Source organism: Rhinopithecus roxellana, chromosome 4, assembly GCF_007565055.1.
Source record: "Rhinopithecus roxellana isolate Shanxi Qingling chromosome 4, ASM756505v1, whole genome shotgun sequence".
Taxonomy (NCBI): domain Eukaryota; kingdom Metazoa; phylum Chordata; class Mammalia; order Primates; family Cercopithecidae; genus Rhinopithecus; species Rhinopithecus roxellana.
This window is the reverse complement of record NC_044552.1, coordinates 21,740,233-21,765,306: the sequence shown is the minus strand read 5'-3', so window position 1 is coordinate 21,765,306 and position 25,074 is coordinate 21,740,233. Positions and strand designations below refer to the sequence as shown.

Below are 25,074 nucleotides of genomic sequence, written 5' to 3'. Positions count from 1 at the left end.
CTACTACAATTTTTTAAAAGTAAATATTCAAATGTTTTTCAACATGGATATCAAACCCTTTTCTCCTTGTCATGGGTGACAAGGCAAATCAGCACACCTACCAAAAGGACAGCCAGCACTAGGAAAATGCAGCTAGAAATAATTGTGGACTCTGCAGTTTAGTTTACAAAATCAGGCAAGGACTGTGGGACACCTCTATCCAGTCATACCTCAACTCACTCTAGAGATCTGGAAGTTCTGGGTCTTTCAGAGCAGGAAGCCTGAGCTTGGTGCAAGGACACAAAGAATCAGAAGCTTACTCCAAGGATCAATTTGAACAGCCCAGGATTCCAAATGATTCTGGAGTTTCCGTGTTGTGGCAAGAGGAGAGAAGACCAACTTCTTGGGGCAATGAGAAGATCCCCCAAAATCATAACTCCTAACTTACCCTAGGTGCTTGCTTTGTGCTCAGAAATATGCTCACTGCTTATATCCATCATTTATATCTATGTAACAAATCTTACTCAAATTTAGTGGCTTAAAACAACAATTGTTTCTTCTGTTTACAATTCTTCAGGTCAATGATTTGAGCTATCTTTAGCTGGGCAATTCTTTTGTTGGTTTTGTCTTGGATCGCTCGTTTGATTGTGGTCACCTGGCAGTTTGACTGAGACTGGATGGTCCATGATGGTCCCACTAACATGTGTGGGGTGTCAGCTGGACTGCCTGGGATGGCTGAGATGGCTGAGACTCTCTCTCCGTGTGGTCTTCCACCTCAGATGCTCGATAAGGTTTCCATACACAGTGGTATCAAGGTTCTAAGAGGTAAGTGACAAGGTTTCTTGAGGCCTAATCTTAGAACTCCTCCACCACTATTTCTACACCATTTCACAGAATTCTATTAGTCAAAGCAAACACAAAGTCAACTCACATACAACAGGGAGGGAAACAGACTTGGCTTCTTGATGAAACCTGCTGCAAAATTGCATTACAGACCTGGTGTGGTGGCTCATGTCTGTAATCACAGCACTTTTGGAGGTGGAGGCAGGTGGACCACTTGAGCTCAGGGGTTTGAGAACAGCCTGGGCAATATAGCGAAACCCTGACTCTACTACTATAAAAATACAGACATTAGCCAGGCATGGTGGCGCATGCTTGTAATCCCAGCTACTTGAGCAGCTGAGGCATGAGAATCGCTTGAACCCAGGAGGTGGCGTTGCAATGAGCCAAGATCGCACCACTGCACTCCAGCCTGGGGGACAGAGCCAAACCCTGTCTCAAAAAAACAAAACAAAACAAACACACACACACACACATTACAGAGGGATATGCATACAGAGATGGGAGGAACTTGTGGCCATTAATCGTTAATTTATTATTGTGGCCATTAATCGTTTATTATCAAACAACACGGTGAATAGCTCTCCTATTGATATGTTCATTGCACATTTTGGTTAAGTAAATTATCCACTATCACTTCTTTTTTTTAAAAACCAAGTGTTAATTCAAGTTGGTCTGTAGGTGTTGTTTTGAACCCACTTTTACCTTGTGGGCAGCTCAGAATGGAACCAGGGAGAATGTAAACACTTCAAAATGCAGTAGCAGCTAGAAAAGAACGGGTAGTGCTGAGCATTTGCAAACGGGCAGTCATAAATCTGTGAAGAGGGAGAGCTGTATTGTGTCTCCAGGATGTCTCAGATGTTTAAGATCCAGAAGGTGAGACTGGTGGCCCACATACAGGCTTCCTGCTCAGCTCCGAGGCTGTACTGGGTCGGTTTATTTTTTGAGACTCAATACCCGTGTCTTTGTCATAACTACAGACATCATAGACTCATTAAGAATCCCAGAGGAATGAAGAAACTGAGGTAGGGAAAGCAGATTCAGAGACAAGAAAAGTCCCACTTATGCAATGATTTTAAAACCTAAGATCGTCCTTGTTTCACAGAGTTGAAAAGTCACACAGAAACACTTGTCATGAAATTTTATATATGCCTAATCTATCTGGGCCTGAGACTGTGAAGGTCAGGTTTCTCTGAGACAGGGTCTCACTCTGTCACCCAGGAACCACAGGGGCGCGCCACCACGCCTGGCTAAATTGTATTTTTTGTACAGACGGGGTTTCATCACGTTGCCCATGCCTGGTCTTGACCTCCTGGGCTCAAGAGACCAGCTCTCCTCTGCCTCACAAAGTGCTGTGATTACAGGCGTAAGCCACCATGCCCGGCCAGTTTCTTATTGAAATGAATACTGTGAAGAGCTATTTTAGCGACTGTCATACACTTGTTCCCGATGTATTGGACAAAGGCAAGCATCAAAAAGGACCGTGTGATGACGTTTATCACCCATGACCTTAAGCAGGGAATTTTAAATCAAATCACACGAGGGTTCTGAGTACAATCTAAATCACAACGGTACATACATCGCTGAAAGGAATCGCAGATGCAATAAGCTCTCCCCATTTTCGGATTTCTACAGGTCAGAGAATAGTAAAACTGCTCCAGGTGAGGCTTGAACTCACAACCTCGGCATAGCTCACAGGTGCACTGTCTTATAAGTACCGCGCGCTAACCGATTGCGCCACTGGAGCCACGGGGAGAAGATGGATTTGGAAAGGTATAAGAGAAGACGCTGTTACAGATTGAAGATGAACTCTTTAAACATTGTTTTTTAAGGTATTAAATAATATGAGCTTTAGGCACCTTCTAATACGGGACTTCCACGAATGGGATTAAAAAGCAACAATCAAGGGAACCCCGGAATTAGCTGATCCGGAGCCCTTTTCCTCCCAACTCAGAGATGCCCTGGGGACTCAGGGTTGCCTTCACCGGTACCTTGAATTTCTGCTCAGATTTTCTCACAGCTTCTCTAAAGTCAGACAATAATTTAAAAACATTTGAATGAAAGTCACATTGGTTCACCAAAAGCAGCAGGAAGCGAAGATGGCTGCATGCAAAATAGACGTGTCAATCACTACCTTCCGAGCTACGTTTCCACCAAGAAGTGCGTATTCCGCCTGCACAAAACCAGCGAGCGCATTTTCCATTGTTTCGGAATCCCGCGGGCTATCCATCTTCCCCGTTCTAGTTCCTGTCTCTCCACTCTGCGTTCGGCTACACTATTTGCTACTTTAAACGAAATGCCAGCCTCCCACTCCCATCCAGACACTCGCTGATTTTAAATCTAATGTTAAAATGCTTTGCTACTCGGAAACTACTCAGAGAGCGAATATTTCCTTTACAAAATCACTGTTTTCGACGTATAGATGCAACGCAGGCTAAGTAAATACAGAAAAACAGTAATATAATTATTTAAAAATTTGCCAAAGTCTCATATCTTGAGAAATCCATTGTTTACATTTGTTATATTTCATGTCAGGCTTTTTCTATGAAGGTTCAACAGAGAAAGATTAAATATTTTTAAAATTTTTGTTAAAGTAATTGAACAACATAACAAAATGGCCCCTCTCACCAGCACATTCCTTTTTTGTTTTTTCAAACTGAATGTCCTTTGGCCTTCCGGTGATGTACATTTATCTAGTGGGGTTCCCAGCACTGCATGGTAAATCACTTGAACCCACCCACTTTTCTGAACTTTTGATCCCCTATTTCTACCACCTGCTGAAACAGTTCTGGTGTTTCCACCACATTGAGAGAGAGACATTTTTCCTTTTTTCCGAGTAGGAGACATCCGAACAGTGTGTTGGGTTCTTGACAGAGTATAAAAATTCTGTATTCAGGGAGAGCGCTTCCATATCAGTGAGGTCTCCTTATCTAACTTGACGTTGCACTCCCCTTCTTCAGGTACTCTGAGAACCTAGTTCGATATGAGGCAGATTCTGAGTGGGAGCAGAGGCACATAATATTTGGCCAGAGTCACCTGCATTGTTTTCAAGCAAGAAGGATATGCTAACCCTCAATAAGAAGGGGTGGGCCACTTCTAAAAGTTTTGAGGGTCCTGGAAATTTTGGGGATTTGGATATTCTAATACCTCAAACCAGATGTCTCCATGTTGAGCCTCAGCTCACTGCAGCAGCCTTGACTTCTAGGCCCAAGTGGTCTTCCTACCTCAGCTTCCCTAGTAGCTGGGATCATGGGTGTGTGCCGCTATGCCTGGCTATGTTTTTATTTTGCAGAGATGGGCTTTCCCTATGATACCCAGGCTGATTTTGAACTCCTGGACCCAAGAAATCCTCCTGCCTCTGCCTCCGAAAGTGCTGGGATTACAGATGTGAACCACCATGCCTAGCTGGAAGCTAACTTCTTTTAGAGTTTTACGTACTATTCCTATGATTAAGTATTGAGCCTGAACTTTAGATTTTGGTGCTCTTAAGTTGCAGATAGGAGAGGTCCTTTATACATCCCATGGAGACACACTTTCACAGTTAGCCTTAATTTAATAATATATCATCCTCAGTCTTTAATTATCACTCTCCAAAACATCAATTTCCTCTGGCAACGACCATCCAATTCTATTATGTTATAATTAGCATTCCCCTCATGTTTCTCAAGCACCTGAAACTTCATGTCTGCTAGTGCGTATTCTTCCGCCAGTTTACCATACCAGTTCAGGTTTGGCAAAAGTTTTGACAACCGCACTGCTACTTGTGACGGTGGTTGTTTGTGCTCCACCCATCTCCTCATCGTCAACCAGACGGTGAATAATTCAACTCCAAAAACCTCCTGTCAGCATCTTCTTTCTCAGATCATATTTGGTACCAACAATTACTGGTTGGATTTCCTAGAAAGTAGATTCTAAGATGGATATTTGCATTCAGAAAGTTTACTAGGGCATTAACTGAGAATCAGCATGGAGGGTTGGGAGGGTGGCAAAGAAGAGAAGCAGAATTTGTCAGAGGGAAAAATCAGGATGCAGGGCAAGCACAAAATGCCACCGGCCTACCCCTTGTGCATGTCTAGAGCTAGTACAACCCTTCTAAGTTGAGCAGTCAGGGTTTGGCCTCTATGCCTCTCGGGGACCAGTAACTGGATACAGGCTGCCCTGGAAAGGGGACAAACTTAGGTTGAGGCAATTTCTGAAGAGGAATGACAACTGAGAGGTATCGGGTGACAGCCTTCCAAATGTAAATCTTTCTGTCTGGGGGGCTCAGGTCATGTGGGCAATACATCATTTGTGACAGAGTAAGAAGGAGGAGGGAGATAAAATGAGTTCAAGCACCAGACGGGATTTTAAAACCACCATAGAAATCGTCGATGCTGCAGAAAACATTTTATTGGAGACAGTGGCAGGGCTCATTCTGAAGCTGAGGAATCCAGGGTTGAGATGGGAAATCCCATCCTTCAAAAGATAAAGGGCATTCCTGTCCAGGTGCCATAACCTGAATGCATTAAAGATCAGACAATAAGGAAAACTTTTGTAGGGCCAAACAGAGACAGGTTCTGGGTCCCACCAGCATGGAGATGCCCTCTCTTCTTGTGAAGCAATGTTCTTGCTCCCACAGGAGAATGGCTGGTGGGAGGAGGTGTCATGGATGAAAACTGAGCCAGAACAGTTGGAAACTGATGATACATGTTTGTCCTAGGAGACAAAAAATGTTATGAAGTGGAACCTAAATTGTGTGGCTACGACCCCGTTGCTATTTCTACACCTCTAGGGTGGAGAGAGATGGAAGAGTCAGAATGTCTAGGAATGTTCTTCCTCAGGATGTGATGGCCGACTGAACCATTGTCGTGAAAGGATGATTTCCCTCTGGTGGATATGAATGATTCAACCTGTAACAGAGGTCTGGGGATTTTAGGTTTCCATTTTTTTCAGTCTTCACCCACATACTCTTGAGAGGCAAAAGAGCAGTATCCTTCCAAATATAAATCTAGTTTGTGGAGAGTGGGAATTCTGGCAGTATGTGGAGGTGATTTGCTCAGGTGGAGCCCATGCAGGAAGAGAGTGTGGTGAGAAGATGGATATTCCTTTTTTGGGGGGAGAGGGGGAGCAAGTCATTAGGTGAGAAGTAGAAGTAGGATTGCTCCTGCCCTTAACTGCACCTTCCTATTTGGTTTTGAATTGCTTCAAGTATGCCAGGATGTCTGTCTTGACTGAGCTGACCGTAGCCTGGTGGGACCAGCGCATGACAGGGATTCCATCAGGCCCCACCAGGAACTTTTCAAAGTTCCAGCGAATGTCATGGACCTTTACAGGGTCCCAGGATATAGATTTGAATGTGCCCAAAATCTCAGAGGGATGAGGACAGGAGTGCTAAAGCAGAGAGATGGAAAAGAGAAACAATGTTATTTCTGCTCCTGGATGATCCAGGCTATTTTTACCCACGGGTAATCCACCCCCTCCTATACCTAGATATTTTAACTTCCTGTTATTCCTAAAAATCTCCATAGATTCTTGAATCACCACTATGCCAACTACTAAGAATATTATAGATATTATAGCAAAATCTGCTCTCTTGCAGTTTCTCCCCATAACCCTATCACAAAATTTTGCTGCCATAGATAAGACATGTTACCTTTTATGCTTTTGGTTTCCTTTTCTTCAAAATAAATGGCTTGGATTGGAATGTGCTTTTCCAGGTCTTAGGGTTCCATGGGCCACTAATATTTCAATAATTATCTTTTGGGACCAACTCTGAATTACTAATATTTTGTCAAAAACCAAAAATTTTTAAAACACCATCATTTGTCACTTAATTTAAAAAGACCATTGGAAAAATAAACTGCATGTGGGTTATAATTTGTGAATAAAGGGAAGCCCTATAAGTTAGATGAGTTGAGTTCATAAAAAAACTTCTTACACTGTTCCTTTTTTTTTTTTTTTTTTTTTTTTTTTTGGAGACAAAGTCTCGCTCTGTCCCCCAGGCTGGGGTGCAGAGGCATGATACACTGTTCTGTTGTCTTCAACTTATTGAGGATATATAAAGTCTTAACATGGACTAGTCTTGGTTCACAGTCCAGCATTTAGGAGCAATTCACTTTGGTAATCTTTAGCGTTCTTTCAGCTCTGGCATTCTCTATGTCTAAACATCAGTGTTTCATAAAAGGTACCTACTACACTGTATCATACCTGTTGGTTTGTTTTGTTTTTGTTTTTGCTTTTTTGAGACAGTGTCTTGCTGGTTGCCTAGTGTGGAATGCAGTGGCACAATCATAGCTCACTTCTGCCTCCAGCTCCTGTGCTCAAGCAATCCTCTGGCTTCAGCCTCCCGAGTAGCTGAGACTACAGGTACATGCCACCACACCCAGCAATTTTTTTATTTGTTTTGTAGAGACAGAATCTCACTGTGTTGCTCAGGCTGGTTTTGAACTTCTGGCCTCAAGCAATTCTCCTGTCCTGCCTTAGTCTTCTAAAGTGCTGGGATTACAGACATGAACCACCACAACCAGCTAGATAGCTAATGGTTTCTAACTCTCTCTCCAGTATAAACTCATCAAAGGTAGAGACTGTGCCTTATTCATCTTTATATCCTTATTATTTAGATTGCTTTATAAATAGTGGGCATTCATCAAGTGTACCTGGAATGAATGAATGAATGTCAACGAGCAAAAGAGGGTGGTCCTAGCAAAAGTTGCCATTCCACACAACTCTCTTTACCACACAAGTTAGAGCCCCACAGATACTCACAGATTAATCTCCAGATCAGCATGTGGAATATGGAATGCTGATCTGGAGATTTTCTCCAAAAAGACCAATCCCACCTCCAGGCCAGAGCCCTTGGATCCATTTCTGCCACACCAACTCTATGCTAGGAATATTAGAAAAGAGGAGGAGGCTTGTACCAGGAATTTACTCACCTTCAAGAAGCTGAAGACTTTCTGTTCTTTTTCACCATTCACATCCCCTTTCTCAAAAAGCTGGAAATTAGGTACAAATCCTCCCCCTGGACGGACATACCTGCAACAAGCCGTAATGTTCCCAGGAAGCTCCAGGATATGCAAGTAAAGGTTATAATGGGATACTAGGATTTGAAATCATGAAAAAGGGGAGAAAGAGGAAAGTATCTTTGTGAGTAGGGAGGAATACGGCCATGTTTTGGCTTTGGGCTCTCTGACTCACTTTATTTCTCTCTATCCCACGACCCGTCTCTTTTCCTCCATCCCTTCTGTCTTCCATAGTCCATTCAAGTCTCAGCCAGGGATGGAGAAAGAGTCTCTGAACTGCCAGACGCTTATCAGGGTAGGCCAAAGTTAAACACTGCTTGCTATGCCCCTGAGCCTATTAATCCAAACCTCCCCAGAAGTTCCTGAGCTGAAAGGGCCTCTGGAGACTGAGGAAAGTTACACAGGCACCTCCTATTGGATTTCAAGAAGACACTTACTTGAGCCCAGGAAGAATCTCTTTGTTATCTCCTGGTTCTTGCTTTCCAAATTGGTTGCAGGGAAAGCCCAGCACAACTAGACCATAGGGCTTCAGCTCCTCCTGGAGTGCATTTAGTTCTGCGGTTAGAGGAGGGACAACATATTGGTCTGGGTGGAGATTCTGCCTTGTGCAGGGATCTTTCCCTGGGGTTACCCATTTTACAGAGAAGGAAACAGAGGCCCAGGGAGGGAAACAGCTGTACATCAGAAGGGTTGTTAGTGGCATAGCTGAAGTTAGAGGCCGGATCTTCAGACGTGCACTCAAAAGCCTTTTGTTATGGTGCAGTGTTTCCCATACCTGCAGCACATCAGAATCAGCTGAAGGCCCTTCCCTAAAAATAGGGATGCCCAGGTCCCATTTCAGAGAGTTTTCTGTTCCTCTGAAATGGGGCTTAGTCGTCTTTATTACTCAAAAGCTCAACAGGTGATTTTTTTTTTTTTTTTTTTTTGAGACGGAGTCTCACTCTGTCACCTGGGCTGGAGTGCAGTGGCGTGATCTCGGCTCACTGCAACCTCCATCTCCTGGGTTCTAACGATTCTCCTGCCTTAGACTCCCTAGTAGCTGGCACTACAGGTGCGTGCCACCATGACCAGCTAATTTTTTTTGTATTTTTAGTACAGACGGGGTTTCACCATGTTAGCCAGGATGGTCTCGATCTCCTGACCTCGTGATCCGCCCGCCTTGACCTCCCAAAGTGCTGGGATTACAGGCGTGAGCCACAGCGCCCGACCTGAATCTTTCTTTTTTAAAGGAAAAGACACAGATAATGAGGACTGAGCTCCTCTCCTCTGTGCAGCCCGGCTCACCCTGAGTGGAGTGGAAGTAAAACTGACAAAGGCAAAGAGAACCAGAGAAATTTGAAGTCAACCATCCTAACATTTTTCAACAATCCTCAAGATGCTGAAGATGCATTCTTCCTAAAAATCCTCAGTGATATGCTGAAACACAAGCTTCAGCTGCTTTCGTCCACTACCAGGAAATTTTCCAACTTGTCTGCTCAGACTTTTATAATCAGCTTCTTTGTTAACCCTTTCTGAGCCAGATGCCTTTAGTCCCTTGACAAACAGTAACCAGTCCCACTCAGATTCAGCTCAGCCAACTGGCACCTCCTCTAGTCCTTTTTTTTAAAAAAAAAAAAACAGAGATTGCCTTCCTGTTTTCACAGGGTTCCTCAGTACCCCTCCCTATATCCTTCCATTGTCTGTTATCTGCAGGGTGGAAACTGAATAAATCGATTCTTAAAGTCCCTATAAACTGGGAAAACAAATTATGTTCCAATAAATATTATTCAGTCTTAAGAAAGAATGAGGAAATGATCTGAACTCAAATGTATTTTATTAATTAAAAAATCAAGGCAACAAATAGTATTTATAGTGTGTTATCAGCTTGGGAGGGGGAAGCAGAAAAAAGAATATATGTATTCTGTAGACATGATAGTATTGGTCTACTGAAGGGAGGGGAAGAAGGTGGAAACCTTTGGTTCTAATTTTTTTTCCTTTTGAACTTTGAGACTTGTGAATATAATACTTATTCAAAACGTAATTAAAAACAAAAAATGAAGGTCTTATTACTTCAAATATAAGAAGTACATTTGTCTCTGGTATAATCCATCCCGTTTGTTTTTACTGATTTTTAAACCACATGCCCTAAAATGTGAGAAAATTCTTCCCTGAATAATGTACAAAAAGGGAGGAAAAACTGCACCCTAAAAAGGGGTTGAGGTTGAAGAGGGAGTATTTGCTTCTATTACAGCCTCATCTGCCAGCCCTCACTCTAATCAAATGCAGTTCCAGGTATAAAACTCCTTTTTCTTGTCATTGTAAGTTACCTGTAAAACCTTGCAAAAGTCTCAAAAACATGGGTCTTCTGTCCTGTATTTATCAAGAAGACTTCTGGAATATTCTGAGAAGCTCCTAGCTCTCAAGTATATATTGATTCCCCTGGAAATCTCAGGGAAAAGCAGAGGCAGGGCATGGGGAAGGGGTTAGCACATTTTTTCTCTAAAGGGCCAGATAGAAAATATTTCAGACTTTGTGGGCCATATGGTTTCCGTCATCACTACTCCTACAACTACTGACCTCTATTTTACAGCATGAAAGCAGCCATAGGTGATGTATAAATGAACGGGGATGGCTGCATTCCAATAAAACATTGTTAACAAAGCCAGGCTGACCAAATTTGGCCTGTATGCCAGAACTTGCTGACTTCTGATATGGGGGAGGAAGTCACTTGATTATGAGTATTTATTTTGGTACATAATTAGAATTAAACTATAATTCCAAGTATAATATAGAATATAATCAGCTGGAAAATTTAGTCCCAAAGAGAAGTAGCTATGAATTCTCACCAGGATATTGCGCTGTCAGACCACAGTAGGTGGCCACGTTGACGAAGAGGATGTGCTTGCCCACATACTGCTTGAAGGGAACGTATTCGTTCTCATTAAGTGCGATGGCCTCATAGTCATAGATGGTGCCTTTCTCATCTTTGTGACAATCCATCTGGAAGATTTTTTTAAAAAGTGATAATATTGGTAACAACAATTCCTAGCATCTGTGTAATCTTTCAAAAAAGTCAAAGAATAGGTACATTCTGACCAAGACCTAGAAAACAAATAAGAGTTGTCTAAAGTGTCAATGACAAGACTGAAACTTGGTTCTTGTAACTTGGAAATAAAAAATCAAGTCTCATAAGCCAGGCAAAGAGAGACAAGCATTGCATTTTCTCATTTATTTGTGGGATCTAAAAATCAAAACAATTGAACTCATGGAGATAGAGAGTAAAAGGGTGGTTCCCAGAGGCTGGGAAAGATACTAGAAGGGTGGGAGGGAGGTTGGGATGATTAATGCGTACAAAATAAGATAGTTAGAAAGAATGAATAAGACCTAGTATTTGATAGCACAACAGGGTGACTACAGTCAATAATAACTTAATTGTACATTTTTACATAACTGAAAGCATATAATTGGATTGTTTGTAGCACAAAGGATAAATACTTGAAGGGATGGATACCCCATTTTCCATAATGTGATTATAACATATTGCATGTCCGTATCAAAACATCTCCTGTACCCTATACATATACACACTTACTATGTACCCTCTCCGTGCCACACACACACATAAGAATCAAGTTTCCTATTATTTTGAAAGATGTGAGATACCAGGAAATGCATGGATAATGGAAAAGGGTGTTGATTCATAAGCTGGGATGGTAGGAGCTGGAAGTAAGTGGGACTGAAGAGAAAAGCACGCTTGCCTTACATACTTCTGTAAAAGAGGCTACTCCTTGGCTCTGGATTGAAGGCCTCCTGCCTGGACTCTCTGAGAAGGGCAGGTTTTAAATTGCTGAACTATTTTTAGGATAACTTAGTTACTTCTCTTTCCCCAGGTCTTCTGACCTCTTACTCCACTCGTCAGCACGTAGAGTAGAAAGAACACTGTCCTGGGAATCAGAAGCCAGCTCCATTGTTAAATTCCTCTGTGAACCTGGGCAATTCCCATCCCAGACCTTCAGTTTCCCCATGAGTAAAATGAAGATAATTAAAAACAAAAACAAAAAATGAAGGTCTTATTACTTCAAATATAAGGCGTACATTTGTCTCTGGTATAATCCATCCCGTTTGTTTTTACTGATTTTTAAACCACATGCCCTAAAATATGAGAAAATTCTTCCCTGAATAATGTACAAAAAGGGAGGAAAAACTACATCCTAAAAAGGGGTTGAGGTTGAAGAGGGAGTATTTGCTTCTATTACAGCCTCATCTGCCAGGTAAATTCTCTAGTAAGAATTTACCTAGATTCTTACTAGAACTCCAAGTGGGCTTCGATGTTTAACATTCTAGATTCTAATATTATCCTCACCTTGAATAACTTTCTCGTCACTCTCCTACTAATATGGTGGTCGTGTAAGCCAATACTGTGAAATTCCAGCTTTTGGTAGCTCTCAAGAAAAGAGATGGAGAACCCTAAAGTCCATCTGCAGGTGAGTCCCTGAAATCTGTCTGGCAGCATCCAACCTGTGACTCACCCAGCTCTTCAGCCCATTGTGCTCCAGGTGTCTAATATCTACCTTCATCCTCCATTCCACCTATCCCATTCCTTCTCAAATCTCATGAACATATTAATATTTGAGCAGACTTCCACGCAACATTTGTTAAGTTCCACATAACATAAATTGTCCTGCCTGAAATTCTCATCACATGTTCTTTTATTAAATTCCTCTACAAGGCAGGTCTCATCTTATTCCTCCTCTGTCTCTACCCTTACAGGGTTCCTGCAGTACCCAAAGTGTACTGATGCCACAGTACTCACCAGCACATGCTGATCCCTTTTCTTATACTGGGGAAGCTGCCACAAACTGCTCATGGAATATAAAACATATATGACAGGAATATGAAAAGGAAGCTATATGTCCAAACCATCCAGTGAGAAGAAGGTGGAAAGGTACAGACTGAAGAAAAGAGATAAGGGCATTATCTGATAAGGAAAGTCCAGACTTAAACTACGATTAAACTAGACTTCCTGGAAATGCAGTAGTCTAGTAAGGATTTTGGTTGAACACCATCCGCCCCCATTCAGGGAAGGAGTAATGCAAAACAAAGCACAACTTTTCGAATCCTGTAATCCCACTGATTTTATCACTAGCATATTAGGTTGTAGCTACTCACTTCTTACTCCTGAGGAAAAAGATATTTTTCTATGCAGGTTTTTACGCCTTTCCCTAAATTTATACACATATACATGCACCAGCAAAATTGAGGGATCTATAAAGAGAATATTGTGTGAAAGTATCCATTCTTATCTTCATGTTGCCTAGTTTCAAGGTAAACATTTGCAAGAATTTGCCTTTTTTTTTCTTTTGCTACTGCAGTGACAATCACTCATAGTCATGTTGGGTACCAGGATGCAAGAGCTTAGAGAGACTCTCAGTTCGAAGACTCCTTTTAGTCCAGTTTACTTCTGATATTGACTGCTGTTTCAAATTTATTGAAGTCTATATGGCATGTCTCAATTATCTCTAAATGCAGCTTTTATTAAGCAAATTCTGTAGCCCAGAGTCTCCACACTCAATTAAGCACCACAGGTAACATAAAAACCATATCAATTCTCAAAACAGAAGTTCACCCAGGAAATCATCTAGTTAATTTTAGAGGCGAGGGATGGGGAGATCTTATTAGAACTGCATTTTGTAGAATGTATTATATGCATAAAATTGTTGTTCACCCGCTCACAAGGTAGTTACTGTTACCCATAAATTTACAATGAGAAAACAGAGGTTAATTTGTCCAAAGCCAAAAGTGGAACCCATTATGTAAATGAAAGTTTGCCTTTACCTAACTTCATGATTATTTTTTGCCTCCAAGTTATCGCATTCATTATTGTCCTTTCCTGAACTGCCCCTTCTGCTGCCAGACACATGTGTCTTATCAATAAGGTAACGAGCCATTAATTGCGCATAGAACAGAGGCCAGAATCCAAGATGCCTGACTCCAAATCCAGTTGTTTTAGGGCTCTGATTCTTTTTTTTTTTTTTTTTCATGTTTTATGTTTCTCTGATAATTCTGACTTTATCCATCCTTAAAACTTTCACATTTGTTTTTTCCTCCTCTTCAAGGGGTTCTTGCTCAGTTGTGTCTGAGACGAGTCCACTCAGCTTCTCCTCCAAACCCCAGTCCCCACCTACTGTAAGGCCCATCGCTGTCCCAGCCGCAGACCCAGCTCTGAAGCAGAGACTGATGTGGCCGGAGAGGTCTCCAGGGGGCCTCCACCTGAAGAAAGGGAGAAAGGACTACAGTATGGATACCCTTTCTTCCCTAGTCATATTCAATGCAAGGAACACCCATCCATAGGAATGAAGAAGATTCAAGGAGAAAAAAAGCAAGATTTAGGGGAACAGGCAAAGAAGAAGAAAGCAGGAGTTGGAGTCTTACAAGAAGGACTGGAGGGCAGGGTCTGGAAGCAGGACAGAAGAGTAACTACCATGCCCTCTCTGGAGCTCACTCACCTTCATCTTCTCCTGCTTGGGACTTGTTTGCACAAAGCAGGCTAGGAGAAGGGGAAGCAGATGGACGACCCTTAACTGTGTAGTCATGACTAGTGTTTGTAGATTGCTAGTCTGGGGGCCTGAGGTCCTTGCCCACCTCCGCAGTCTTTTGGTATCTTGGCAGGGACTTAGCCCAAGCCCCCACAGGCCAATCATAGGGCTGCAAGGATTCTGGACGCATGAGGTCGGGGTGAGGATCGCAGAACTCAAACCACATCCTGTCCCACACACAGCCCCGTGAGCACTCAGCGCTCACCAGTGCAATGAGGACCTGGGACTCACAAGTTCTGGGAAAATTATAAATGGGTGATGGCAAGCCATCTGAGGTCCTTAAACACTGCTGTCTGTTTTTCCTCAATGTATGGAAGTGTCTAGATGCTGATGCAACCTTCCAGTAAAGTCACTGCAAAAGGGTTGGTCTAGACATTTCAAATGTTATTTCTAATATTATTTGAGCTTGAAAAAAATCAAAGGGTGGGCCGGCCATCTAGTATCTCTCAAAAAGACTTAGGAGGAAACCGGCCAGAGGAGAGGAAATAGTCACAATGTATGCGAAGGACAGCAAATTAATACAAATGCTTAGAAATGATTTCAAGTGATTATATATCAGTAAGAAAAAACTACCAGACCAACAGAAAAAAACAGGCATGAGACAGAAAATCAAATGGCATCTATATTAGGATACAATGTTCTCTCTCACCAATAATCAAAGAAGTATAAATATGAAAAGACACATTCCACACTTATCAGATTGGCAAAAGTTAAAAGGAATAGTGGTTCCCAGCCTGGGCTCAGTCTAGTATAGGAGGCTCTTACACCATGCGTGGGGGAATGGGGAATACTAATGTTGCCAACTTTCTGGACAATAATCTGACATTCTGAATGCAGTGCTTTAAAAAAGTAAGTAACTTTAAAAAATAATTATATAATTACAAAAAATTGCAAGCATTCCTCTTTTTTTCTATTTTTTTTAACTTTTATTTTAAGTTCAAGGGTACATGTACAGGTTTACTATATAGGCAAACTTGTGTCATGGAGGTTTGTTGTACAAAGTATTTCATCACCCAGGTATTAAGCCTAGTACCCACTAATTATTTTTCCTGATCCTCTCTCTCCTGCCACCCTCCACCCTCTAATAGGCCCCAGTGTGTATTGTTTCCCTCTATGTGTCCATGTGTTCTCATCACTTATCTCCCACTTATAAGTGAGAACATGTGGTATTTGGTTTTCTGTTCCTTCATTAGTTTGCTAAGGATAATGCTCTCTAGCTCCATCTATGTCCCTGCAAAGGACATGATCTTGTTTTTTTTTATGGCTGCATAGTAGTCCATGGTACATATGTTCCACGTTTTCTTTTCTTTTCTTTTTTTTTTTTTTTTGAGACGGAGTCTTGCTCTGTCACCCAGGCTGGAGTGCAGTGGCGCAATCTCGGCTCACTGCAACCTCCGCCTCACAGGTTCACGCCCTTCTGCCTCAGTCTCCCTAGTAGCTGGGAATACAGGCACCCACCACCACGCCCAGCTAATTTTTTGTATTTTTAGTAGAGACGGGGTTTCACCGCGTTAGCCAGGATGGTCTCGATCTCCTGACCTCGTGATCTGCCTGCCTCAGCCTCCCAAAGTGCTGGGACTACAGGCATAAGCCACTGTGCCTGGCCACCACATTTTCTTTATCTAGTCTATTATTGATGGGCATTTAGGTTGATTCCATGTCTTTACTATTGTGAATAGTGGCAAACACTCCTCTTAATAGCCTGGAAGCCCAGAGCCCAAGAAGAATCATGGAAATGAGACAGAAGTCCCTTTAAGAATAAAGTTGCTTTGCCTTTCAACTGGCATACAAGCCCCATTCATTTAGCAACAGTTCCCAATGACCTCTCAGTAGTCTTGGCTAAAATTTTAGAATATATGAATTGATGAATGCAGGCCTGGAGCCCCTGGAATTGCTGGGTTTCTCACATAAATGACATAGCTAATCCCTGCTGACTTCACAGGCGATGGACCAACACATTCTTCCCTTTTGGCTACCATACAGTTTTGATGTTTGGACCCCTAGCAAACATTAATTCATGTTTAATTAACCATGCTTCTAAGTTGATAATCATTTGTCCTTGCAAGGCCCCTGTCTTGTTTTATTTATTATTTGTATCCTTTGAGTCCCAAACTCCACTCTCCTTCCCCTCACTATCATATTTAATATGTTTAATATGCATATTATTTGTATTCTTGAACAATTTATATATTCCTTATTAGATTATTAGCTCTTTAAAGTTTAAAAAATTAGTTACTCACTTTTTCCCCCCCATTTGGACCTCACTTTCAAAGGGTTGAGTTAAACGTTCAAATTTATGGCATTTATCATCATTAGGCTGTGCAGGGATTCTCTCATATTAATTTAAATTTTTTTTTTGTCCCCAGTCCACTGCCATTTTCCTACCCTTTGGAGAGAAGGAATGGCTAAGGAACAGATATTACAGACTGGAAAGTGTTGGTGCGTTGGCTGTTTCTAATGCTTTGAAACTACAAGAAAGGAATGAATTCAGGAGCAAATGGGCTCTAATGCGATAAAGAGATGCTGAAAAATCTGTGGATTAGTGAAGAGGCTCAGGGTTGTTTCCCTTACCGCTCTTCCCACACATCTCCCCTCCTCCCATAGGATTGACACTGCCAGCCCAGCTTTGCTGAACTTTCATGTTTAGGAAATGATAAGTTATTTCTCTCCAGTTCTAAGTTTGTTTCCAACCAGCCCCCTCCACCAGCCGTGCCTCTTCCAGGTTCACACAAAATCCTGCCTCTGCCTCCTTGTAACTGAAGTCTGAGTGAGGTTTAATTCTTGAAGTCTCACTGGGTTTAATTTTCCACCAGTCTGGGGGAGTCTGGGCATTCAAGAGCTCTCTTGGAAAACAAAAACTTTTTGTTATCTCAGATTTCTCATCTCTTCTTAGAGCCCTCTAATCTAAGGGAAGGAACCATGCAATGCCTGACCTAGCCACAAAACACCCAAAGCCCTTCAGGTTTCCTGCTTTGTGGCACCTCCTGACCCCAGATGCTGACTCGCCTGCCCTCCTCCCCTCTATCACAGTTCAAAGAACTGTGGAGATTAAAATATCAAACCTCATTCCTCCAAGTTATGTGACTTAATCTGCTCTCTGTGCCTCTGGCCCTCATCTGTAAAACTGGTAGAACAATATGAACTTCATAGGGCTAATTTTAGGGGAAAAAAAGAGATTAGTTTAAACTTAGCACTGGACCCAGCCCAAGAAAAACACCCAGTGTTAATTCAACAGGTGAACAAACTGGTGCTCAAATAGAAAATCTGACTTACCCAAAGCCTGTGTTTAGTGATGGCTGCTCCCCCCTTGCTGTTATAAATGCCTTACTTTCCTCACCACTTTATCTTTGCTTGTCACACGATACCTTACTTCCAGAGCAGAAGAGAAACTTTCATCATAAACTATGCCTCAATGGTCAGATTGAATGGCCTTCTCAAGCCCCTTGTTCCATTGTTTCAGTTTCCCTGGAGGCAAGAATTCTGTTCAGGGAGCTCATGCTCAGCAGGCGGCCACATGGAGGGACTTGTCATCTTCCCCTGACTGTCTCACATAGTAGCTGCCTCCCAGCCAGAACCCATATCAAATCCCTGTTGCCTCTTTTCTGGAATGCTGAAATCATCTCCTACTTGTCTTCCTGTCTTCCAGACTCTTCCTTTCTATACTTTTTCCTTTACCCTATTGCCACTGGAAACTCTAAACACCTATCTGATGATATCTCTCCCCTTAAAAAGAGCCAGCGATGCTAACCAGTTTATTACAGCATCAAATCCGGAATCTCTAGCAAGGTATTCGAAGCTCTCCTGATGTGCTCTTAACCTCCTTCTAGTCTTCACTCCTAGTAGCTCCCTATGTGAATCTCTCAGACAGCTACATTCTTTCCATTCTTCAAAACACACCTCTTTGGATTTAAAATTTTAACCTTGGGGGTCAATTGTGCTGAGAACATTGAGATCCCACCTCCCCTGGCCCAAATTATATACATTATGCAAATTATACATACATATATAGAATCTGACAGGAGAAGGAATTCCCACTGAAAGACAGGAAATACAAGTTTATCAAATTTTACCTATCTTTTTTTTTGAGACACAATTTCACTCTTGTTACCCAGGCTGAAGTGCAATGGTACGATCTCGGCTCACTGCAACCTCTTCCTCCCCCGGGTTCAAGAGATTCTCCTGCCTCAGCCTCCTGGTTAGCTGGAATTACAGGCGTCCACCACCATACCTGGCTAATTTTTTGTATTTTTAGTAGAGACGGGGTTTCACCATGTTGGCCAGGCTGGTCTCGAACTCCTGACCTCAGGTGATCCACTCGCCTCGGCCTCCCAGAGTGCCGGGGATTACAGGCGTGAGCCACCGCACCTGGCCTACCTATGAAGATTTTAGGTGGAAATGTTTGTAGCCTGAACCATAGATTAAGGCTGAAAAGCCAATCCAGGCCTAAATTAAGCTATAAGATCTGTCACTTCCTGACTTTAAAAATCCTGTAATTACAAGCAGTTCATGATCTTAAACGTGGTGGGACACCTGGGTGGGAAAAACCAATCTCTCAATTGCTGCCTAATTTTCCCAACCGGACTCTAATTTTTCCTTGAGGTCATATTTTTATGAGAATAAGTTTCTTGCCCAAGGACACGTAGTTAGTGAGTGGCAGTTTGCAAATTGAAATAAGGCCTTTCAGACTCCCTGTCCTAGTTTCTGGTAATGACTTAATCCTACCTGAAAGTCAACATCAGATTTTTTGTTTTTAGTTCCTTTGATTTTAAAGGAAATAGGTTTGATTCTTTCTCAGGGACAGTACACCTCTTTATTCAGATTCAAACCACAACCTCTGAAACCACCCAAATCTGACTTAGAGATCTCTGTCCACCCTTTGGTTTTACTTGACTATTTTCCGTGAATTAGAAAATCTCCCTTGGCACCTGGCATCTCCATTCAGGCCTCCAGGATTTTCCTTACTCTAGTTTTGTAAGCATGAAGCATAGGATCTACTCCAAGTCTGCCATTTTAAGTTACTCTCACTTATGTTTATACAGAATTTATAGTTTACGAGCCTCTTTCACATCAATAATTTCATTTAGCCCTTACAATCACCCAGTCACAGAGGTAGGATGGGCATCTTCGCTTGAATTTGCAATGGAAAAGTAAGTTCAGAAAGGAAAGGCGACTTGGCCAAAGATTCACAATAGTGTAAATGTAGACCATAAACTTGAGTTTCAATTTCAAATCCACTTGTAGCTTCACCCTCAAGGCTCAATTACTCATAATGTATGTGTTTGGAAATGGAAGCAAATTCTAGAGAGATCACTGAATGTCCTTTGGCATTTAATTTTCATTCTCACGTGTTCTTAACTTTCTGATCTTCTTCCCCAAACATGATGAAGTTTGGGACTCATCTATGGTTGAAGCTGGCTGTGGCCCTAAACCTCATCTTTCACTGAGGCAGCTGTCCCTGACACTGCAGACTTCCTGAAGGGTCTGTTGCTAATGCCAAGCTTTCCTCCTCCAACCTGCTCCAGGAAGAACTCTGCTTCTTGGAGGTTGGGGTGGGGAGGTGGTGAGAGAAATAATGTGCACTCCCCTAGACAGTGTTCCTATTACTCCTGCTTTAACGGATCGGGAAGGACGTGGGGGAGAGAGCACTGTGTCCTTGCCCACACACAGGAATTTGAGTGACCCATACCATTCAAAACCAGATGCCCTCCCACCTGGAAATTCTGCAGTCTATGACTCAGATCCTTACTGCTCCCCAGGAAAGAATAAATATGCCTTACCTCACCAGCACACACTGCAGACCATCACCAACAACTCAGTAGAACTGTGGAACATGGAGAATGCCGCTCCTCTACAGGCCTGAATTTACCTATTTGCACAAAGCGGGAGTTGGATCAGAAAAATCACCAAAGTCCCTTTTAAGGCAGACAGTTTATTTTCTCGGCTTTTCAGAGATTCTCATCATTGGCACTTATCTGACCAGTTCTTACTCCTAGAAGACTGGGAAACACCAGTAACAATCAATACATTTTGAGTTCAAACATATGTCTTATAGGTCATGTTTTTTAGGCCACAACAATATACATAAGAAGCAGATGCTCAGTCAAGTTTAGAGATTGTCTCATCCAAGTCACAAGGCCTAGGTTAGATAAATCTACAACTGTGTGCCCATAACAGTTGCAATCAGAATCTGATTTAGAACAAATTAAAGGCTGAGACAGTTTGGCTTCTCCTTTCCCCCTCTGCAATCCCTCAGCCTGTGGCAACTTGTGAAAGGCATCAAAGCCAGTCAGAAAATACCAGGTTTTGATATAGAAACACCCTGTAGACATCCCAGAGATATCCCAGGGACAAATATTGGCTGTCTTCCTGGGTATGATCAGAAAGGGCAGACAATATTTACAGGTGAAGTACTATGTCGTTTGGAATTTACTTCCAAATCATTCAGTGAGGATGGGTATGTGTGCAAGGGTGGGGGCTGTGGTAACAAGCTTTTTCAGATGTCAGTAAAATGAAATTGGCGGTGAGTTGTGTTGATCATAGATCATAGATGCAGTGGGTAACAGGTATGTGAGCTTAATTATACTCCTCTCTACTTTTTATATATGTTTGAAATTTTCCTTAATAAAAAAGTTGAATTAAAATGTAATAAGCTGGAGATACTCAAGGTTGGGAGCTTCTTTAACTGATGGATAGAAAAGGAATAGAGCAGATAAGAAGATAAATAAGAGATAAATGGAGCAGGAAGGAAAATGAAAAAAGAGAGAAGAAAAATAAATAATGGGAACTTATATCAGCAGTTTATTGAGTTGTTACTGTATGTGCCAGGCATTTCCAGATACAAATTCTTACTTAATCTTTATTTTAAAAGTCATTACTGTTATGTTCTTTTACAAGAAAAAAGAACTTGATACACTGAAAAATTAAATAACTTGCCCAAAATTGTGTAGCGAGAAACAACTTAAAGCCAGGATTGTTTAAATCCTGAATCCAAACTCTTTTTCTTGTACACAATGAGGAGGGAGAAAAGGATAAAGTAATGAGAGATGGCAATGGGTAAAAAGTGTAGAAATGAAACAAAAAAAAAAAAAAGAAAAGAAAAAGAAAAGCGAGATTCAGTGAATTCAGAATCAGGGAAGCAGTTAAGAAGCCTTCCAAAGCTATCACTGGAATAGGGGGTAACTAGGGCTGGCATTGCTCAAACCTTGACCCTTCTGAGGGATGATTAGTCTTTCATAGAAGGCAAGTTAATAGAAAATTCATTACATGCCTTCTGCTGCGCTTGCTGCTGACAAAGAAAAAATTTTATAGTGCCTATCTTCAAACAGAGGCAACAACCAGGAGGATCCATGATCTCCCAAACATTTGTGCCTCCCCTCTGATGGCTCTGCACTGACTTCTTGTGAGTGTCTCTGTGTGTGTGTGTGTCTCTCTCTCTGTGTGTGTGTGTGTGTGTGTGTGTGTGTGTGTGCTCAAACTAAATTATAACAGAACAGGAATAAGGAAGAGGTAATACAGAATTTGAGTAAAATGGTAGAGTGTTACGCCTTGACAGTGATAAAAAGGTATGTTCTTAACACATCCTTTGCTTCTTTCTTCTCCAATGAGAAAAATACGTTTTTTAAATTTAAAAGAAGAAAAAAAAATGTAGAACAAAGAGGAAATTTAAAGTTAAACCTGAGATATTAATAAAAGTCATCTACTTGTTCTATGTGAATTTATTGACACAGCACAGCACAGACAAGCAGATCTCAAGATAAAAAATTAAAACCTTATGTTGCCTGAATTGGTTCTGCAATCAAAGCTGACATTAAAATATTTAGCAGGGCTGGGTGGGATGGCTCAAGCCTGTAATCCCAGCACTTTGGGATGCCTAGGTGGGTGGATCATTTGAGATCACCACTTCAAGACCATCCTGGGAAACATGGCAAAATCCCATCTCTACTAAAAATACAAAAATTAGCTGGGTTTGGTGGCATGCGACTGTAGTCCCAGCTACTCAGGGGGCCGAGGTGGGAGGATGGCCTGAGCTTTGGAATCAAAGGTTACAAGTGAGCCGAGATCATACCACTGCACTCCAGCCTGGGTGATAGACCAGACCTTGTCCCAAAATGTGTGTGTGTGTGTGTGTGTGTGTGTGTGTGTGTGTGTGTGTGTGTGTATATATATTTAGAAGTATGCCATGGGCACAACCAGTCAGAACAAATCCTGGGTTCCAACAACTGCCGTGCATATTCCTGTGTATACACACTGAGGATCATCCCTGCCTGCAAGCACGAATGCTAGATGTCTTGGTAGACATGCAAATGTTTTGGCTTTCCAAAGTGGGGGAAATGAACTTCAGAACCTAAGAAAAAGCTCCACTTGGGGCTTCTACTACTTTTTAAGACATATTAAACAAGTGAGTTATGAACATATGTGAGTGCTGATCACTGAATGGGAGCATAGCTTAACCAAAAATCAACCACAAGCATCTTGAATAAAAAATAAGGAGTAAGTTAAACTCTAGTACTGGGCAGAAACTTCTGCGCTTTCTTTCTATCCTATAAACTTTAATGTATTTGGTGGAAGATGCAAAAGGCATGCTGATCAAATGTGTAGATCATTAATAGATGATAAATATAGCTAGTCTGATAGATGACAGAATTCAGATTTAAAAGATCAATTGCTTGGGTGGATAGACAATAATAGGCACCAGCATTGCAGTGGCAATTCATATAAACTTTCATGTTTATTTGACCTTAAGATAAAAGTGAACCAATAAAAATTAAAAACTAAAATAAGTGAACCAATAATGTTTCAAAGATACTAGAGAAAATAATGCCATTGTGGACTCTACTGATTAGTATCCAAAGAGTATGCTCTTGATTGATGAAATTAGACCTGAAATAATGTTTCTATCTGTGGACAGAATAGGTTTTAAAATATAAATTAATAAATTAAGCCAAATTCTAAGGAGGAGGGTGAGGATGTGAACTGGCTCCTAATATATATTAAGGCCTGGTCAAGCTCACCAGAACCCTGATTTGTGACTCAAGTCTCAGAAAGTTACCTCGGAAGTCTTGTTCAATAAAGCCATATCCATCATTTTGAATAAAAATATGTAATTTGTATATCATAAAATCTCTCAGGAATGATCCCCAAAGTAATTGCCAAGATTTGATCTAGAGTCAACCCCAGATAGGTGGACTCTGATGATGAAGACAGTTCTATCTGCCAGAATCAGAACATTTCTGGAGGGAAGATTACATCAGGGAAATCTGGCTGATGTCAAATCAGAAAAGACCTTGAGTGCTTCATGGGAGAATTTCAAACTAAGAGTGTAAGAATTCAGGAGGAATTGGGGCACTTTAACATGAGCGAGATCAACAAACCTTACTGAGATCAACAAACCTGACCTTTAGAAAAGTCATAGAGGCAGAGTGTGAAGGAAATAGGGACTGGAGAAGATCCTGGAAGTGAGAAGACAGCTAAGGGATGAAAGCAAAATTCCTGGAAGGCGATAACATGGAACTAAGGCTCCGAAGGAGGATGGGTGAAGGGCAATTGCAGCCCCATGATACCTTTGGGTGGACTAGGGACATGAAATGTTCTTTGTTTCCTCCTGTTCAGTGTGTGCTCCTGTACCTTCACTTCTCATTGCTGGAGGCAAGGACCCAAGGTACTCAAAAGTCTATCAAGAATATGGGAACACCAAAACCTATGAAGTTGTGGTTTTAGGCCATTTGACCTACTGATGAGGTCTATAATGAAATGTCTCCTTACCTCTCAAGGGCTCATTACTACAAGGTGAGCAAATGTAAATTGTCTCAGATAGTAAAGATTTCATCACAATAATTATGATCCAAATGGAACCAGAGCAAGTGATGTGGAGTAGAAAGCAGAAGTTGCCTTCATTTCACTGTTACCTACTCTGTGACTTTTTATATGTTATCTCTGTCTCTCTCTGAGCTTCAGTTTTCTCATACATGAAACTGTGTAAATACAGTTCTAGTTGTTTACCATTGTCAGGCCATGTGGTAAGTGCTTTATAGTTATTATCACATTTAATTGTCACAACAGCCCTATAAGGTAGATAATATTATTATGCTGATTTCACAGATGAGAAAACTGGGGACAGACACATTAACTTTGATTTCAGAGTCAAGGAGCTAGTCAGTTGCACCAATAGGTATTGATTTCAATGGTCTTTATAGCCTCGTAGTCAAAGCTTCAGCCATTTTTTTTGAGCTAAAAGTAGAAGGGTAAAGAGCTTGGGAATGTGTGTAGGTCTGTTCCATAAGAGGATAGCATCTGACCTGCTGCCCTAAGGAGCTGCATAGCTGGATCAGGTATCAGTGATTAGGACATAGATTATAGGCTTTTGAAAAGAGCTCAGAAATCTGAGATAACTAAAAGCTCGTATTTCAAGAGAGTTCACAAGAACTCAACCTCACCCAGACTTTACTTTCAAGAGGCAGAGAATGCCTTTTGTGTGAAGCTGGCAGAGGCAAGGCAGGCGGAGCAAGCTCCACGGTGAGGGGTTTACAACTGAAGAGGAAGGGTGTGTGTGTAGGGAGTGGAGGTGGGTGTGTATGAATGCCACTCTGCGATTGGAGGGTGTTTCTTCAAACTGGTCCCTGCCAAGGGTTCAAAAGGGGCTGAAATCCTGGGGACCTCAGAGTCGACTAAAACTCCTAGCC

At 41.7% G+C, this 25,074-nt stretch overlaps 1 protein-coding gene and 1 non-coding gene across 3 annotated transcripts; both read right to left on the bottom strand.

Annotated features, from left to right (window-relative positions):
* Positions 1–2,472: 2,472 nt before the first annotated feature.
* TRNAI-UAU lies at positions 2,473–2,566 on the bottom strand. Its single transcript has 2 exons — positions 2,529–2,566; positions 2,473–2,508 (listed from the first exon to the last, which is right to left on the bottom strand). It is a non-coding gene; the product is annotated as a tRNA-Ile (tRNA).
* Positions 2,567–5,188: 2,622 nt separating this feature from the next.
* Positions 5,189–14,519, bottom strand: GPX5 (glutathione peroxidase 5). Of its 2 annotated transcripts, XM_010377255.2 has the most exons (5): positions 14,306–14,519; positions 10,646–10,799; positions 8,258–8,375; positions 7,734–7,833; positions 5,189–6,189 (listed from the first exon to the last, which is right to left on the bottom strand). In XM_010377255.2, exons 1-5 carry the CDS (start codon positions 14,498–14,500, stop codon positions 5,983–5,985), a joined length of 774 nt encoding a protein of 257 aa, XP_010375557.2. In that variant the 5' UTR covers positions 14,501–14,519; the 3' UTR covers positions 5,189–5,982. The 2 variants fall into 2 exon arrangements, with proteins under 2 accessions (XP_010375557.2, XP_010375558.1); XM_010377256.2 differs by lacking the exon at positions 8,258–8,375 and having other exon boundaries at positions 14,306–14,394.
* Positions 14,520–25,074: the final 10,555 nt, after the last annotated feature.